The sequence below is a fragment of the Spizellomyces punctatus genome (assembly GCF_000182565.1).
Source record: "Spizellomyces punctatus DAOM BR117 chromosome Unknown supercont1.5, whole genome shotgun sequence".
Lineage (NCBI taxonomy): Eukaryota > Fungi > Chytridiomycota > Chytridiomycetes > Spizellomycetales > Spizellomycetaceae > Spizellomyces > Spizellomyces punctatus.
This window is the reverse complement of record NW_015971541.1, coordinates 1162104-1179522: the sequence shown is the minus strand read 5'-3', so window position 1 is coordinate 1179522 and position 17419 is coordinate 1162104. Positions and strand designations below refer to the sequence as shown.

General features: G+C 47.7%; 8 protein-coding genes across 8 annotated transcripts; 5 read left to right on the top strand and 3 right to left on the bottom strand.

The window, feature by feature from the left end:
* Positions 1-326: 326 nt before the first annotated feature.
* On the top strand, positions 327-1883 carry SPPG_03523 (ribosome biogenesis protein BRX1). Its single transcript, XM_016751786.1, has 6 exons — positions 327-739; positions 794-846; positions 923-1087; positions 1153-1277; positions 1343-1444; positions 1505-1883. Exons 1-6 carry the CDS (start codon positions 345-347, stop codon positions 1784-1786), a joined length of 1122 nt encoding a protein of 373 aa, XP_016609769.1. The 5' UTR covers positions 327-344; the 3' UTR covers positions 1787-1883.
* Positions 1884-2617: 734 nt separating this feature from the next.
* On the top strand, positions 2618-5825 carry SPPG_03522 (uncharacterized protein). The gene is made up of 9 exons (XM_016751785.1): positions 2618-2714; positions 2786-2842; positions 2904-3020; positions 3080-3581; positions 3649-3766; positions 3826-4329; positions 4430-5282; positions 5347-5564; positions 5619-5825. Exons 1-9 carry the CDS (start codon positions 2660-2662, stop codon positions 5664-5666), a joined length of 2472 nt encoding a protein of 823 aa, XP_016609768.1. The 5' UTR covers positions 2618-2659; the 3' UTR covers positions 5667-5825.
* Positions 5478-6920, bottom strand: SPPG_03521 (uncharacterized protein). The gene is made up of 3 exons (XM_016751784.1): positions 6748-6920; positions 5899-6685; positions 5478-5840 (listed from the first exon to the last, which is right to left on the bottom strand). Exons 1-3 carry the CDS (start codon positions 6865-6867, stop codon positions 5827-5829), a joined length of 921 nt encoding a protein of 306 aa, XP_016609767.1. The 5' UTR covers positions 6868-6920; the 3' UTR covers positions 5478-5826.
* Positions 6921-8272: 1352 nt separating this feature from the next.
* On the top strand, positions 8273-10166 carry SPPG_03520 (uncharacterized protein). Its single transcript, XM_016751783.1, has 7 exons — positions 8273-8832; positions 8912-8974; positions 9053-9145; positions 9211-9402; positions 9458-9544; positions 9597-9713; positions 9771-10166. Exons 1-7 carry the CDS (start codon positions 8325-8327, stop codon positions 10115-10117), a joined length of 1407 nt encoding a protein of 468 aa, XP_016609766.1. The 5' UTR covers positions 8273-8324; the 3' UTR covers positions 10118-10166.
* A 94-nt stretch (positions 10167-10260) lies between these two features.
* Positions 10261-11248, bottom strand: SPPG_03519 (uncharacterized protein; the record flags this gene model as incomplete). The annotated part of the gene is made up of 6 exons (XM_016751782.1): positions 10261-10329; positions 10398-10583; positions 10640-10649; positions 10717-10781; positions 10840-11153; positions 11212-11248. 6 exons carry the CDS (start codon positions 11246-11248, stop codon positions 10261-10263), a joined length of 681 nt encoding a protein of 226 aa, XP_016609765.1.
* A 656-nt stretch (positions 11249-11904) lies between these two features.
* SPPG_03518 (HemK family methyltransferase) lies at positions 11905-13221 on the top strand. Its single transcript, XM_016751781.1, has 2 exons — positions 11905-12339; positions 12435-13221. The coding sequence occupies exons 1-2, from the start codon at positions 11969-11971 to the stop codon at positions 13084-13086; spliced, it is 1023 nt and encodes a 340-aa protein (XP_016609764.1). The 5' UTR covers positions 11905-11968; the 3' UTR covers positions 13087-13221.
* SPPG_03517 (uncharacterized protein) lies at positions 13022-15193 on the bottom strand. The gene is made up of 8 exons (XM_016751780.1): positions 14964-15193; positions 14769-14890; positions 14633-14707; positions 14384-14564; positions 13701-14316; positions 13495-13642; positions 13279-13411; positions 13022-13215 (listed from the first exon to the last, which is right to left on the bottom strand). Exons 1-8 carry the CDS (start codon positions 15132-15134, stop codon positions 13174-13176), a joined length of 1488 nt encoding a protein of 495 aa, XP_016609763.1. The 5' UTR covers positions 15135-15193; the 3' UTR covers positions 13022-13173.
* On the top strand, positions 14944-17394 carry SPPG_03516 (uncharacterized protein). The gene is made up of 6 exons (XM_016751779.1): positions 14944-15055; positions 15151-15822; positions 15889-16143; positions 16209-16233; positions 16296-16443; positions 16503-17394. Exons 2-6 carry the CDS (start codon positions 15268-15270, stop codon positions 17323-17325), a joined length of 1806 nt encoding a protein of 601 aa, XP_016609762.1. The 5' UTR covers positions 14944-15055; positions 15151-15267; the 3' UTR covers positions 17326-17394.
* Positions 17395-17419: the final 25 nt, after the last annotated feature.

The window sequence follows — 17419 nt, the reverse complement described above, 5'->3', positions numbered from 1 at the left end:
GGTGGACAGATCAACTCCTCTGCCCTTCCCCCTTGTTATGCCAGTAGACGATTTGTCTCTAGAGGGTAGGCTGCTTCCCTGGTCAAAAGTTGATTTGGTAGAGGTCTTACCACTCGTTAATCTGAAGACTCGTCAAATACCCAGAGCTGGACAAGTTCAAGAATGGTCCGTTTACACACAGGATAGACTTTTGATCGAAGCTTAGTCATCCGATCCTGCGCCATGCCTTACATGTGGCGCGTATAAGGCACAGTGACTTCAGACTATGTCCATTTAATTGTTTTTGACCATCAAACTTCCAATTTCCATTCTACCCGTCGCTGTGAATTCAATTACCCACCACTATGGCGCCCCGTAACAAACGCACTCGCGACGACCAAGAGGAGGCTCCGCGTAAGCGACCCGAAATTGTTTCTGTAGAACTTGGAGGAGCATCAGACGACGATGTGGACGACGTTGACTTCGATTCTTCTGACGAAGGGTCAGACGGAGAAGGGGCTGTCTCTTTGGCAACTATGGGGAGAAAGGAGCTACTCTTGAGAGCCGAAGCTGCTGAAGAGGAAGACGCCGAGGAGGAGGGTAGCGATATAGAAGAGCAGGAGGAGGAGAACGAGGACGAGGACGAGGAGGATATAGATCAAGGGGAAACACAGGAGGGTGTCCAAAAGAACAGTAAACCCGCATTCAGGAAGAATAAGCAACGGGTGTTACTACTATCGTCTCGAGGGATAACGGAAAGGTACATATTAATGGAGGTGGGTCAGTGGGAGAAGCCGCTAATTTAGCTTAATAGATACCGGCACCTCCTGAAGGATCTTGGTACTCTTATGCCACACTCAAAGAAAGGTATCATTTGAAGATCTGAGCACCGTTCATTACCTTAACACATAGATTTTTACTGATTTGGCTTTGTTGGTGCCAGAGTCAAAACTGGACTCCAAGCATCAACTCAACGTACTGAACGAGCTTGCCGAACTGAGCAATTGCAATAACTGCCTCTACTTTGAGATCCGCAAGCACACGGATTTGTATATGTGGATGTCGAAGACTCCAAACGGACCTAGTGTTAAGTTTCATGTGCAAAATGGTAATCTCGTCGTACCATGGGACGCTTGAGTTTCATCACTGATTTTTTAACTGATGCAATTTCAGTACACACTATGGACGAACTGCGGATGACAGGAAATTGTCTCAAAGGATCGCGACCAATCTTGTCTTTTGATAAGAACTTCGATGACCAACCACATTACCAACTTCTGAAAGAGATGTTCACTCAGGTGCCTATAGCGCTCTTTCTCCTACTGCAATAGTCGGTTCAACCTTCTCATCCTTGTTGCTGTAGACATTCGGGAGCCCGCGGACATCGCGGAAGTTGAAGCCGTTTATCGACCATGTGCTAAGCTTTTCAATCGCTGATGACAAGATATGGTTCCGAAATTATCAGGTAAGACAGTGTGTGCAGGTGCAGAACTGCACTTCCGTCCTCTGATCAACATCCATGCAGATCGTTGAAAAGGCGGCTGAAAGAACGAAAGAGAAGGAAATATCCTTGATTGAAATAGGGCCACGGTTCGTCTTAAGCGTCATGAGGGTGTTTGATGGGAGCTTTGGAGGATCTACTCTATTTGAGAATCGGGAATTTGTGAGTCCTAACGAGATTAGAAGGACCAGGAAGCATGAATTGTCACAGGAGTATAGGAGACGGGTGGAGGCTGGTAAAAAGAAGGAGGAGAAGCAGCGGAATAGTAAACTTCCGGAGGACCCATTGGCCGATGTATTCAAATAGCTTTGTTAGTGTGCAGGTGGTAGAAAATGTCTCTAAGGACAAATTCTCCCTCCAACCCACTACAGCCGGTTCTAATTTACAATTAGCCAGCCTGTCCAACCCTTCATAACCTATCCTGCAAACGAGTCCCACCCCTATCCTAACTCGCTACAGGTTCCAGCCTGGGTTGAACTGGGGTACGTGAAAAGCTAACTACTACTAGGCCCAATTACACATGCAATACATTACGGTTGTTCTAACCGGGTAACTAAGCCTGATTCCGAAATTCTTTAGTCGGAGGTACTAAGGTAGATCAGAATAATTAGACTGGGAATACGCGTGGGAAAATACAAAGATAATGCATACCTGCAATCGTAGCAGTATAGTAGTAGCAGCGTTTGCAAGGGGTTATGTTGTTTTTGTTTTTGTTGGGAGGGCGAGGTCCTCGGCACCAGAGCGGCATTCTCATGATGATGGACTGAGACTTGTTGGGCAGATGCTTTGAGTCGAGGATGGGTAAAGAGGGAAGAGGGAGCAGGTCCCCTTTTATAGACCTTTGGCATGCGCCTCACCACAGTTTAAAAAAAAAAAAAACATTACATGCATGCCACACCGCAGTTTGGAGAACATTAGCATGCCTCACCAGTTTGAGCGATAGAGAGGGTGCTGATTATGCGATGTGACTAACCGGATTAATCCGGATAATAATGAGTTCTAGTGCCATTTTCAATCGCCTCCACACTAATACAATAACGACGGTAAACAGAATTCGAGTCCAATGTGGAATTTTAATGGTTCCAATCAGTTCCACCCGTATTGTCAAACCAAAGAATTCAATAGCCATCCAACTTAGGAAACGCTCTCGACTTCACCTAATTTTCAGTACAGTAGGTTATGGCTTCAGGAGCGTCCTGGCAGCAGCAGAGTCTCCTGCCATCGGTGCCACCTGGTATGATTGCGCGGAATGCAAAACTATCCAGCGAAGTACAGCCGCTCATCCTTCTCTCCCTCGGTCGACAGGCGTCGATGTCTCGATACTAGACAAAATGGCAGAGTATGTTGCTAGGAATGGTCAGGGTAGGTTACTTCGTAGCATAATGCACAACTTAGGAGATACCTCAACTTACTGATTGTCCAGAGTTTCTCGAGATCACCAAAGAGCGCCAGAAGCACAATCCAAGATATCGCTTTCTGTGGCCAGAAGATGCAAATTACCCATATTTTCAGTGGAAGGTCCAACAGTTTAAGAAACCTGGTAGGGAACCGTGCTAATGAGTGGATCGATTACTGGACCTGCTGACATTTAAGCTACAGGACTGTTGCCTTCGCACGGTGCGAGTCCGCAAATACCTGTTTCTGTCGCACAGATAGATACGGGCGGTTTAACAAGCACATCTACCGACCATGGTGCAGCCTTTCAAGTAGCCCCACTTCCACCAGCCCAACTTGACCCAATATTAACCCAGCAGCTCTTCTCTGCATTGGGGTTAACACCGGCTGTCGTACCTATGTCAGCCCCTATTTTGAATCCACTTCAAACAGCCATGGACAAAGTCTGCTCTGCCCGTGACGCCTTAGCAACCTCACTCTCAAATAGAGACGAGGTGATCAAGTATTGTGGATTACTAGATGTCTTGATGAAGGATTGCTCCCAGACGAACATCCATGCAGGGAAAGCGTGGATCTTTGAGCATTGCACTACGGCTTCTCATGTGAGTCTATTAGCCCAACTCCTGGAGGCCATATCGGAGGTAAACACAGCATTTGAGAGTCGGCTTCATTTGGTTTACCTTGTGAACGATGTCCTCTATCACGGGTATGTAACATGGAGAACCATTTTTCCTTGGGAGGAGAACATGGATTGACTAGTATTCACCATCTAGCCGAAAACGACATCAAGAATGGATAGGAGATAGCTTTCTGCCACATCTTGGACCTATGCTTAGTCACACTTATATGGCAGCTACTGGGATCAAGAAAAAGGAAGAGAAAGTTCTGAAGGTAGACGCTGTCGCCTTCTGTGAAACTCAGAGTGACGTATTAATTGGATCGACGCTCAGGTTTTGACCATCTGGTCTGATAAAAGATTCTTCGGTCAAACTGTCATAGACGGTCTCCGGTCTCACTTGGGAAAGCCTGGGAGACCTCCTCACGCTATGGCAAATACGGAAAATGCTGCACTCCCGGCTGTTCCACAAGATCCATCCAATCTCCTGTCCCAAGAGGCACAGCCTCGAACGACCTTTCAAGGCGTAATACAGACAGCACAACCAATTCCATCAGCGCCGCTTTTGAATCTCCCACACGTCGCACCTATCGGGTTGAATGTGAACAGGGACGTAAGGCGGGAACCTAGTTGTACTGTATCGCACAGCTCTTTCCTTTCTCATGAAGCACCAAAAATCGGAAACTCTGCACCGGCGTCTGCACCAGAATCTCATCCATCTTTCCGGAAATCGCTCACCGCGGGCGTAAACATGTCGTTGCCAACGACCATTCAGGCGCCTCCTACCAATGCAAAGTACTATGAGCTGCCTGCTGGGCTGGTGGTAGCTGCTATATCGGTGAGTGCTCGATGATGACCGCACAGGTGTAGATTGGCTTGGCCTAGTTATATGCGACGGTTGCTTACCTATGCGGTCCGGCATGGTTTGAAAAATCAAGCTTGATCACAAGCCATACGAACAAATAGCAGTCAGCAAAATACGAGCACTCTCACAGCGCCCTCCCCCAAATCCTGATCTCCTCGCCGCAGTAGACGAATTTTATTCTGGATTGGATATCATACGAAGGAAGCTCGAACAAGAACGGCAGAAGGATGGATTTGAGGAAGCACCAGGTGAAATGGCTGCCGATCAGCTGAACTCATCTGATACAGGCTTGCAGTTTGATAAAGATGGATGGGAGATTGGGTACTTGGATGATTGGTATCGGAAGGTCGAAGATGCAAGGCGCAGACATGAATCTCACGACGGACGGGCCGATTCTTCATTGACTCGAAAACGAGTACAAGATAATCGAAACAGGTCACGAAGCCCTTCTAGGCGGGGACGAATCCGACAAGAGTCTTCCTCACGGGCAGAAAGATCGACAAGTCGAAGCCATGACCGACGCAGAAGTCACGACAGGAGACGACGAGCAAGCCGACGGGAACGATCGAAGTCTACCAGTTCTAGCAGCAGCAGCAGCTCAAGATCTCGATCTCCTGATTCTACCGACAGCGGAAGTAGCGATGACAGAAGTCGCAGCCGGACGCGCAGTGGGAGCAGGAAACCAGGGAAATACACCCACCGACCTCAGCATCATCGCGATTACAGCGGAAGTCGTAGTCCACGTGGGAGGCAAAGCGGAACTCCAGTCCGAGGAAAAAGACCTCAAGATAGTAGTCGTTGGGGTAGCAGCGGTGCCGGGAGTAGAAAGAGAAGTGAGAGTCCTCCATTTTCACGGCCAGAGGCATCACGAGAAGATTACATGATAAGTAAACGAAATGTTGGATACAAACTTATGAAAAAGCTTGGTGAGCGGCGGAATTGCGCATGATAGCTCTGATTATACTAGGCTGAAATTTTTGACACCTGCAGGATGGAGCGAAGGTTCCGGTCTAGGGGCTAGCGCACAAGGGATCGCGGAGCCGATCCGTGTAGATGCGACCGGTGATAAGTTTGTGGGTCTGGGAGCAGGTCGATCTGGCGACGGCGATGAAATGTTCGAACAGTGGAGAAAGGCACGATCATATTGCTACACAAGGGAACCTCCTGCGTCGCGATCAGAGCCAATCGGGTGCTACAAATGCGGCAGGGTATGTTTTTTATAATACATTACTTCCAGACATCTTTCTAATGGAGAAGTACAGGGAGGACACATAGCGCGAGAATGTAACGAAATCGCTCCACGATACTAACTGGGTAATGGCAATAAATAAAGTACAAAGCTCCTTGTTGTATCATATTGTGTGTATGCTATGTCTGTCCCCTGATGCCAATTCGCATGGAGATACCATGTTAAGGGGAACCATATCTCACAGTCACATCATGCCTCCATGTGCGGTCAATTTGGTGCCTTTATTGATTTTTACCTGAAGAAAGCCTGCGATCAGAAGGCGAACTAACTTGGCAATGATCGGACCAACTTACTTTTGAAGAATGTGTAATGCAAGGTGATTGTTCTCACGTCTTTCATCCAAGGGTCGTATGCGAATTCGGGATCAATGTAGAAGAAGACAGGCATGTCGACTTCCTCATTCGCTTCCAATCTCTGCTCTTCAAAGCAAAAGCATTGTATTTTATTGAAGTATTGTGCCGCTTTGGCGGGCACCACCGAATACGTGGATATACCGACAATATCCTCGTCCGTAGGGTTGTGCGCGGTATAGAATGCCAACGCAGTTTCTCCCGGAACAACGGAGATTTCCTGGGTAACGGGAACGAACGACCAACGCATGCTGTCGGACACTGATGACGCAAATCTGATTTTCACCTTCCTTGAGTTTGGAACAGGAACCATAGATTCCGGCTCAAACTTGTGACCAGGGGAAGTGAGCGGAGTGCCGTCCAGCCCTGTTTGGGTGCAAATGAGCTTATAGAGGGGAACAGCCGCGTACGATGCACCAATAAAGAAGACGATAATCGCAGCGGTGTAATACATTGTAGTATGCATGGCAAAAGTTCTTTCTTGTCGGTACCGGGAGCGGGCATCGGAAGGGTCTTGCTGAGATGGATACGAGCGGGAGACGTTGCTAGTTGAGAAGAAACGAGATAGAACTGCCATTTGTAGAGCACGAGCTTGGATCGGCTTCCGGCCTTCTATCAAAGAAAGCCCTATAGTTGCTGAGCGTCCTGTACATGATACTGCTGGAAAGGTGTTGGTTGGTCCACAAGAAAATAAGGAAGAGGTTCGCCTAGAACTGAAATTTCTTGGCTGCTATGTGACCCAGGACGATATCAGCAAAGAGAGCTATGCCAGACGGATATGGTGTTACTTACCTGATATAATCTTGCAGTAGCAACAAATGAATGTCTAGGAGTTCCGTAACATACCGGCTTTGATAACGTCAAAATACGGTAGCTTATGCACCCAAGTCGGGTATGGAAATGTGTAGTCATTTTACATGTGCAAGATCGTCCGCCCAGCAATGGGTTGCTATGTGGTGGGTCTGGTTAACGTGCTTAGTAGCGCGTCCTCAGACTGGAAACAAAAGATCTACCTCACGTTATACGCTCTGATGTTTGCGCATTTGCCCGATACATGACCGGAAACCGTCCACCGAAATAGAAATTGACCTAGGTGATCCATTGTATGCTGCTGATATTGCTTGGATGGTTTCGGGGTACCAAGTAAGACGAGGGAGGTGACAAGAAACTAAAGATAGTGGATCTTTGTCAGACCTATGGTTGACAAATATGACCAACTTAAAGCATACAGAGAATTATAAACAGATCAAGATGAGGAAGTTCCAAGTCTTGCTGGAAATAATTGATGGAAGAAAAATGTTTTCGTCTAACATGAAGATCTCTTGTGGTGGAATAATTGAACAAAGGACGTTCGAGAACAGGTGATATAGGTGATGGCTGCATTCCATCGACTCGGACAGGCTTGTCATAAAGCGTTGTGAAGCACCTTCGCCTCCACAGTTGCGCTGGCAGCTACATGATATACAATACTTGTAGATGCAGTTACTGGAGTCAGGAGCGCATGAGTTCATTAGGTTTTCGGATGCAGTGCCTGCGCATTTCCCTAACATCCGAGCGACGTCGTCATCTCGCAAAGGACACGCAATTGGACAAAAGCGGCTGTGGTCATTGATGCGCACACATCTAGTGATCCCAGATCTTCCGAAAAGCAAGCAAAAAGTGTAGAAAGTCATTAGCGGACATATTGGGCACTTGTTCTAGGACCAGTCCATAATTTTGACCCTTTGGCAACTGTGCCAATATCCCATTCCGCTGGCACAGATTCTATCAAACTGCCACAGCACATGCAGTGAGTCAAGACTCTCTTTATAGGTAGGATAATGGGCCAGTTTCCCTCTTCATTGCTTGACGCTGTAGACTGCCTGTCCTTCTGAAAAGGACCATGTGTGATAACATGCTTCCTTAGGTGTTTCCAATGTGACATTTTACGGAGGAAGTTGCAGAACATGTGTTGAAACATACAATATTGAATGGACCGTCTGTGTCAACAAGCTGGCCAATGTTCGCCACACATGGCGTCAAGCACAAGCGGGAATGCCAGACTTCCATGGCTGTCCGCATACGATGGAATGAAAACTTACGGTTGTCACCCTCAGATGGTTGAAGTGAACTAAGGAGAGTTTAACGGCCATGTGAGAGACAGGATGGTTAGAGCCAGAGTTCCAATACTGATTGGGGGTACGCCGTGAGCGCGGGCAGAGTTAGATGATCGATTCCCGCAATTGAAATATCCCAATGACAATAGTGGTTAAAGTGGTTAAACATTACTTCCAATGGGATATTTATGGATCGAATGAAGCCGATCGTGAAGTTCAGGATGCCTTACTGTCAGATCACCAAGTGCTGAGAAAATTTCGAAAATTGGTGGCATGAACGTCCACTCATCCACCAGATATCGGGCTCAACGAGCGCAGCAGCATGTGGCTGTCTTTTGCAAGGCCAACAACACAAAAGGGGTTCCTTCGAACCAAGCAGCGTTGCGTGCCGTCCCTGTTATATCCTCTTCATGGACCCGCGATTCAAACAGGTCAGGTCTGCGACATTTCACGTCCATTCCTTCGATGAGGGGCAACGGGCTTCGTACCCCAACCGTTGGGGGAGTATTTGACACTATATCGATAGACGGTGAAGTTCTGGAGAGTGCCGTAAAGGATGCCGGTGTACCGACGCACAGCACAAGAACTTCACCGACAGATTTGCAAAGCTTGGTTCCTGAGGAGGTGCTACCGCCGTGGCCCATCTTGCACAAGCTGTATGAAGACAAGCGGGTCTCTATACCTGCTCATCAACAGGTGGCCTTGGTATCGGCAATCATAGACTTTGGGAAAAATAATGCAGCTGGGAGTACTGTTGTCTTGGAGCGAACGCTTATGGAGAGTAGGTTTGGACGCATTTTTATGTTGGTGAGGAATGCAGATCGAATACAGCGCTCAACCATCCAGTTGTTGTCATATAGTTGCAAATAGGGACGTACGAAATCTAACGATGGTGGGCACTATGTTAGCCCGACATTCGCCAGGTACCTATCAGTTGTAAAATTGGCCTGGCGGTGTTTCCCTTCCATTCCCACGCCAGATGAAGACTAATTGAATCTAAGATGGATTACCCCTCGCACGGAAGATGTTGGAAATCGCATCTCGGTGCGGCGATATGGATGCAGAATATCAATATGCCCAAGTTCTATCCAAAGGTAATTTGATATGTAGCATGCTCGAGTCAGTCCAGACCATTAATTAAGTGTCTGATCTGTTCAAGATATTCCCGGATTCAAAAAGGACGTTAAGCAGGCTCTCCAAATCATGCGATCCTTAGCAAGTCGAAAGCACGGGTTGTCCCAGTACATCCTTGGTCTACGTCACATCTCTACGGGATCTGACGTGTCTTCAGGGATAAAGTTGCTTGAATCCGCAGCTACAAGTGGAATTACTCAAGCATATGGCCAGCTAGGTCTCTATGCCACTTTGAAAGCGCTCCTTTTGGTGGGTTAGATGAACAAGTGTAGGTTTTATTTACGGGAAGGGTATCGTCCCCGTTGTTCCTAAGAATGTGCCCAAGGCGATGAAGTACCTGCAGCACGCACATGAGAAAGGTACCTTCAACTGACTGATTACACAAGGTACCAGTAACTTACATCGCATCAGGGATGGTCGAAGCTACATTTCTGCTTGGGACCCACTATGCGTCGGGAGAAGGATCACCTGATGGACGCCCCGATGCTAAGAAAGCGCTTGAGCTGTTTCTGCAAGCGGCTAACAAGGGTAAGTCCCTTTTGATTCCAATGCATAGATCAATTGTTATTCATTGTTGTGATGCAGGGTTGTCAATAGCGCAGCACAATGTTGCCAGCATTTATTTTCAAGGCAACGAAGAGTTCGACATAAAACGCGATATTTGGGACGCCATCGAGTATTGGAAAATGGCAGCAGAACAGGGCCTTCAGATTTCGCAAGTCAATTTGGGAAAATTGTATCTAGAGGGACTGAAGAGGCAACCTGGAGATCTTTTCAGGAAGGTTAACAAAGATTTAAACCTAGCTAGGTCATATTTGGTTGCAGCGGTGAAAAGAGGCGGGCCGCTGGCTGAGGAAGCACAAGGGCTTTTAACAAGGGTGGAACATGAGGCCGAACGGGATGCATCGCAAGGCAGATGTAGAATAATGTAGATCGTACAGTAGATATTGAGGTTTAATGATATTTATTCATGCGCTTGCACAATCTTCGATGAAACTCGCGGGGACACCACGTCCAGTGGCGCTCATTGTTTGATGGAATATCCCTCCATTGACTGTTTACATAGCATTACCCTTTAATAGTCGCTTTCCAGTCGGAATACTCTAAGAAAATGGATTCCCTCAGGTGTTACCCTAAAATTAGCCTGAAAGAACAGTAAGGGCAATTCAGATTAGTCGCCTACGTTTACATTTGCGAGGAATATGGAATTACCTGCCAGAACTGCACCCCCGCTTCCTTCGCTCGTTTCGCTGCCTGAGTGATAGCCTCAATATTTACCGTAGCCGGAGGTCGTTGAAACGGTGGCGCATCGTAGAAAAAACAGAACAAAAATATGCCCCTCTTCAAGTGACCTGTGCTGGATTCTGATTTGACGGCGCTAGCTAATTCATCAAAATGCTGAATAATACGCATCAGAAATGGAATATGCATGTTTATGCGAAGGAATGGCAGACCTTAACAATCCTGTCGCATTACAGAAGCGTTAGTTCACCCTATAGATGTTGCGCATCAAGACTTTTTTCGAATTTACCTATGAAACGCTGTCAATGGCTTTGAGTCCCCTATCCCCGTACCTGGTATATGAATTAAAGGCGTCTTGGGACCGGGTCAGTTCTCAGAGGTGAGCTTCAACATTCAAAAGTAAAATGCTCACCTTGACCTCTACAAAGGTCGTCTCATCGATCTCAAAATCGATTCGACTGTCTCCAACCGACACTTCTCTCCGAATCGTTGAGGATTTCGTAATACCCAGTTCGTCAAAGGCTCCCAATCGCATAAAGTACTCCACATATGAGTTCGATAGTGATTGATTGATACCGATCCACTCTGTGGTTGACAGGGGCTCCGAAATTGACTGCGTCGATATGGCTTCCACAGTGAACTCGGTTCTCCTCTTTTGTCCAGGTTTCGACTTGGACACAAGGCAGGGTGTGTTGCCGAAATTTAGGTTACCAATCCGGCCTGTGCCTAGAATGTTGCAGCTTCAGTTTTCAACTCCAAGCATACATAGACTATGAACACGAACTGACATGGGCAATGACAATCGCACACTCCTCTACCATGGATATCAACCTGTGACGCACATGTTGAATGGTCCACGCATGAGGCAATTCAAAGGACTGCAGGTTGCCAGCACGACACCTCCATAATGAACCGGTTGGGTCTGATATTGATACCGAAGATCCATGTCAATTTCGCGAAAGGTTCCTTAACAACTCTTGGCAACCAACCTTGCTTTTATTATACCAGGTATCAAGGGCTCTTGAAACATCATTACGGCTTGCTTGCCGTCAATACAGCCGAGTGCTTCATTGAGCGGAATTGGGTGGAGCAACATTCTCGCCAATGTTCTCGTGCCTCAAACACGGTTATGAATATATCTCATAGCCGCCTAATACTTGCAAATTAACCAGATATCGCACGGCAACGCTGTCCATTTTGGGAATGATCGAACACAAGCGGAAATCTCTAGCAGTGGACAGGCAATAAATAAAACGACCTATCTATCACATTGAGGGTATCTGGGCTGGAGATAAACCTTGTTGGGAGAGGTATCTACATCGAGACAGGCTTCAGTACCGTGCACAGATAATCTGGCATTCATGTCTCTGGTTGCGGAGGGGGAATGGGTAACGTCGTGTAGACCATGCCTGTTTCATTCTTTTGAGGATAAAACCATGCTTTCCATTGGCCAGTATTTCATAGATTGATAGCAATCTTTTTGTGATCGCATTTTTAAATGTCGCGTGCACGATACTAATAGGCAGATCTGCAAGAACACCATGGCAGTGTCCGGCCTCCAACCTGGTCGAGCGCTATACAATTCCCTTGTCACTCGGCTTCTCCCAGCATGCGACAACGATTCCCAAGCTGCAGCTCGTGAATTGAAGTGGATGGTAGAAAAATTGCACTCTCGTAGGTCAAGATCTGCCTACTACTTTCCACGCCCTTCCCGACCGTCACCTATTCCTACTTTCGCCCCCACCATCCTAGAAAGGTCATTATCTGAGCTGTGCACAGTGGAGGAACAGCGCCGACTTGACCAGTGGATATACGAGAGAGTAGAGAAAAAGAGACCGCTCCAGTACCTGTTGGGTACGCAGCCTTTCTGCGGCTTGGAACTGAAAGTGAGGAGACCAACGCTCATACCAAGGTAAGAATCGAGGTGAGAAGGAAGGCGATACTAGTTAAGAGAAATTGTGTAATTTGTGTATGGAGCTCATCGGTCTCTCTTGGGTCTATTCTTAGATGGGAGACTGAGGAATGGACAATGAAGTTGATAGATGCACTCAAACCTCACATTGCCACCCGATCATCCCATGAAAAGGAACCATTCCGTATTCTGGATCTATGTACAGGAACTGGATGCATAGCAATCTCATTAGCGCATCACCTTTCGGGTATTGGGGACGTGCACGTTACGGCTGCCGATATCTCCGCTTCAGCACTTCGTCTTACTCGCGTGAACGCACGCAGATTAGACATTTCTCCTTCCCTGCTGGATGTGCAGTGGGTTGATGTGTGGGACGATGGGGTTGTACAACATCTGGGTGGCCATGTCAGTCGCCGGTTCGACATGATCGTCAGCAATCCGCCTTATGTATCGAAACAGGAATTTTTGGAGTTGGACGAAGATGTGAAAGAGTGGGAAGATCATTGTGCACTAATTGCAGATAATAATGGAACAGCCTTTCATGAACGAATAGCGTTCGTCGCGCAAAGGTGGCTTTTGAAACCTGCATCGGAGACTGACAGTCGAGTTCCTATACCTAGACTAGTAACGGAGATCGGGTCCGAACAAGCTAGTCGCGTGACACAAATTATGCAGAATAGTGGGTTCAGCCAGATATGTGTATGGAGAGATCTGGCCAAGGCGGCGAGATGCGTCGTCGGGTATTGACACGTTGTTTACATGGACATCGCAAAACATAAATAATTTAACTTTTGAGCCGAGCTGACTCGTATGTACATTCTAAACGACGGCAAGTCATCGACTGTGGTGTTCAGTTATTCCGGACCGCCCGTATTGCTAAAACAGTTGAGTCACTCAATCTGTGAATGCATTTTTTCCTGACAAGAGGTAGTTACTCACAATGACCATCGGTTTGTCGTGCAAAACGAAGCCATGTATGCTGTCTAAGGCTTCAGTCGCAGCGTCGGTACTGGTATAGCGGACGAAAGCCTGCCCCTTCATTCTTCCCTCTTTCATAAGCTTGATGTCCAGACTGAGTTATGATAGTTTTGCCACATGAGCCCAAGGAATTGATGATTCAATTGCGGTTGATATCATTGAATATGCATTCAATACCTTTCAATATCTTGCGACGTATGAAATCGACCAAATATTCGTCGCAAATCCGCTTCCGACACTTTCTTGTGGTTAAGATTTTTAACGTAAAGTACAGGTGAGGGATCACCACGTGTATACTTGGAAAAAGATGGGATCTTCATAAGATCTAGAATAAGCCAGGTAAATAATAGTCGTCACAGCTTACTATTACAAGATTTTCATACCCGTAATGGACAGGCGATGCGTTTGCAGCTCCACCAAGGAGATAACATCTTGGTGCACCGTAGGCATTTCGTTCCCTTTTGATGCAGGGACACTCTCTCTGTTGGCGGATTCGGTAACTGGGGGGCTTCGGTGGGAAGGGGGACGAAGTACCATCGCGGACGACATTGTTACCGGGTGTCGATTGAAGGTGAGCGGTGGGCCGGGGGGCGAATTCAGGAGAGGTGGGGGGACAGGTCGACGGGGACTGTAAATTTTCGGACCGGAATTGGCCAGTAACGGCACAGGTAGTGCGGAACGCGTCATTCCTGGTGGGAGAGGCTGAACGGAGAAGTTCCATTGATGAGCACTTGCTCCAACTGTGACGGAGCTTTGGAAGGGGACCCGGTGCGCTACTGGGAGTATTGGCGGTGTAGGTGTGACCAGTTCCATGGAAGGAGCGTGCTTCATATGCTGCTGGAGAGCAGGACCTTCCATAGCTGATCTTTTGATTTTGATCGGTCTGACGTCCTCTTCAGAATCTAGTTCAGATTCATCGCTTGCTAGAAGCTCATCACGAGGTCGCTTCTTGCCTTGTATCGTACTTACACGCAGGTATTGCTGCGAATGTCCAAGTTTCTGCCCGAGATGCGATGTAAGTACCACCCATGATTGGGTCGATCGGCCGTAAGTACAGGTTACTTACCTTGGAAGACTCTTTAGCCACGTGTTCAAACGGCGGTGGTAAGTTCATTTTATTCATCAAATGCAGAACTTGCGTATAAAGTTTAGGCACTGCAGCAATGGAACGCATGATGTTCCTGAGGATGTCGGGAGTAGGAGATGGGTAGCGATAAACCAGATTGGGGGAAGAAGACCAGTTAATCCTGCAAAAGGGGCAAGTTTAGACTTTTCTGTCAGTGCTATCTATGGAAATGTATCGTAGAGACATCACCCGAGCTGTGGTGCGATGGTCACCGGTGCTGGAGCAGTGTTTGATGATGCACACTTGGCTTCCTCCTGAGCCGATCTAAGGAGAAGGAAATCAAGAAGGGTTGCCCATAACACCAGGATCTTGCATTTTTTCGTACCCATCCAATGCTTGTGCATATTCCACTTTGAGCTTCCGACCAAAGAGCGATATTCTTCGCAACCTGCTCGAGGCGGCAGAAGCTTCAGCGGACGAAGGGAAGCGAACAAATGCACAGTTGCGCTGCCGGCATAACACATGACTTAGCCAACGCAATCTATTGGTGAAACTCACTGCCGACGTACCACATACCTACCATTTTCCCTCCTCTTAAGACCCGAACGTCTTTTGCACCGAATCGAACGAAGAAATCCGTGATGTCCTTCCCGACTGGTAGTTCATCTAACGGTACGTTCCGCACAAGTAGGGAGGACTGCCCGGGATCGCTTGGTTCGGTCGTCATTAATAGGTCAGGCGCTTGCTGCATCTTACATTTTCTGTAGATCTGAGCATTGAGCAAGTCTGAATCTGTCGCGAATGTGTGGGTTTGGTTCCAACCAAAGTAGAGTAACAGTGGAGCCAGTCGTATTGAATGAGACTCTCCGCGCCAATCTTCCACGATGTCCTCTTCAAAAGAGCATCAGGTGCCAAAGCGAAAGCGGGTGTATCAAGCTTGTGATCCTTGTCGGAAACGTAAATACAAATGCGACGGTGTACGGCCGAGTTGCGGGACGTGTGAAAGAAGCTCTCTGAGCTGCAGCTGGTCAGCACGTAGCTCGGGACACCAGCAGACGGCCACAGACAACGTAGCGGAAACAAAGGAAAAGGGCCCTCGTGCACGCTATGTAGATCTATTGCAAACGAGGCTAAGAGACTTGGAAACGCTAGCTCGAGAACATGGCCTTGATCCGGGTGCCCTGCTTTTGGCACATCAACAGGAGACTGCAAGGAGAGCATTAGCACAGAGTGCCACCGAAAATACTGCGGTAACGCCTGAATTGATGGACTTGAGTTCAGGAAGTTCTTCTGTGTCGCTCGACTCTTCGGCAATGTCCAATTTAGCCGAGGGTAATGGGCAACTCTCTGATCAAGCATTGTCTGATCTGCTGGCTGAGGAGGAGGATTATAGCAACGAGCCTAACATTGCCCAGACCGCCTTGGATGAACTCGTAGAGGTATGTACGCAACGCGTACCTATACTCATATGAGGAACAGTATGCTCATAATCACTTATTTATAAGCTCTTTATCGCATGCCACTACCACGTACAGCCGCACAACTTTCTCCATCACTGTACATTTATGCGAGAACTACGGAGTCACTCGCCGTTGCTAATGAATGCAGTGTATACCCTTGGAGCAAAGTATTCAAACCTCTTCCCGGGACGGCCTCAGTACAGGGCTGGCGACTTATTCTATGAACGTGCTGAGCAATTGTTGCATCAAAGCCAAGCTGCTGCTGACATTGAAGTAATCCATGCCTTGTTACTACTATCGGTATGCTATAAGGCCATTCAATTGCACTTAAAAGTTTGCGCGATGGTTGAAAATTGCCCAATTAGGCGCACGCTCTGTCCTCGGGCCGTAGTGAGTAGTGACTCCCTGTCGCTGGAAATTGTTGATCATGGCCCCTGACTCCTCTACTACAGCTCTTACTGGAGTGCAGCACTTGGACAGTGCAATTAGCATCGCGCTGTCATTAGACCTTCATCTGGAACCGGAGATCGACCCGTCACAAACGTGGGTCGTAACGGAGACGAGGCGAAGGACATTCTGGGCCTGCTTTCATGGAGACCGGTATGTAGCAATACCCGGTGACATGTGATTAAGTCAGTGTTGCTCACCAGGGAATTAAGGCAGATGGCGAATCTGGGATTTCGTCCGCGGCGGATTTCATTAGAGATTGTTCGAGTACAGTTACCTTCTGCCGAGCTTCTCTGGCAAACTGTACTCAAATCCGGGGAATCTCCACAACCGGATGCGATACGCGACATTATGACTGATCCGTATATTGCGTTTCTCAAGCTGCATGACATTTTTGATCGTATTCTTCCAGACCCTATACCGAGTGGCCATCAGGACAATATTCGACTCCCAACTTGGCTATATTTACCAAACCCGAATTCAATGGAAGTCGGAAGTTATGCGGATCGCCAGTCACAGCTTCAGGGCTTAGATCAGGAGCTTCGCGCTTGGTTTGCTGGTCTGCCATCGTGGGCAACTCATCTTGGCAAGTACTTCATACCTGATCTTACCGCCGATAAGCCCTTGCAAAGCTGGTTCTGGGTCTCTGTGCATCTGTTATATCACACCTCTCGTTTGCTCCTTCGCTGGCCGGCGATGATCGACACAGTACACTCATCAACGAGTTTAGAATATGCGAAGGCAAGCGCTGCTGTTGTAGGATGTCGGGAGGAAGCGCGGGAGATAGTACGCATTTTGGCTGAAGTTATTTTACCCACCAATCCGACCATTAAAAATCTGGAGCCCTGGACGTTTGGGATCTGCATTTGGCAAGCTGCAACAGGTTACATTAATCTGCATCGACTTGGCCTACTGACGGAAGCCGACGATGTGCTGGGGAGCTTGGGGACATGTATGGAGGGATTTGTCGGCTTGGGTACTCATTTTGAAGAAGGTGCGAAATGGACCCGCGATCTCTTGGAGGCCACTCGTTGATTTTGTTTATAATGACATCGTTGTACTGCCACTTGAAAACTGCGCCACTGAAAGATATCATGAATCCCCGCATGTCCACTTGCATTCATGTCTC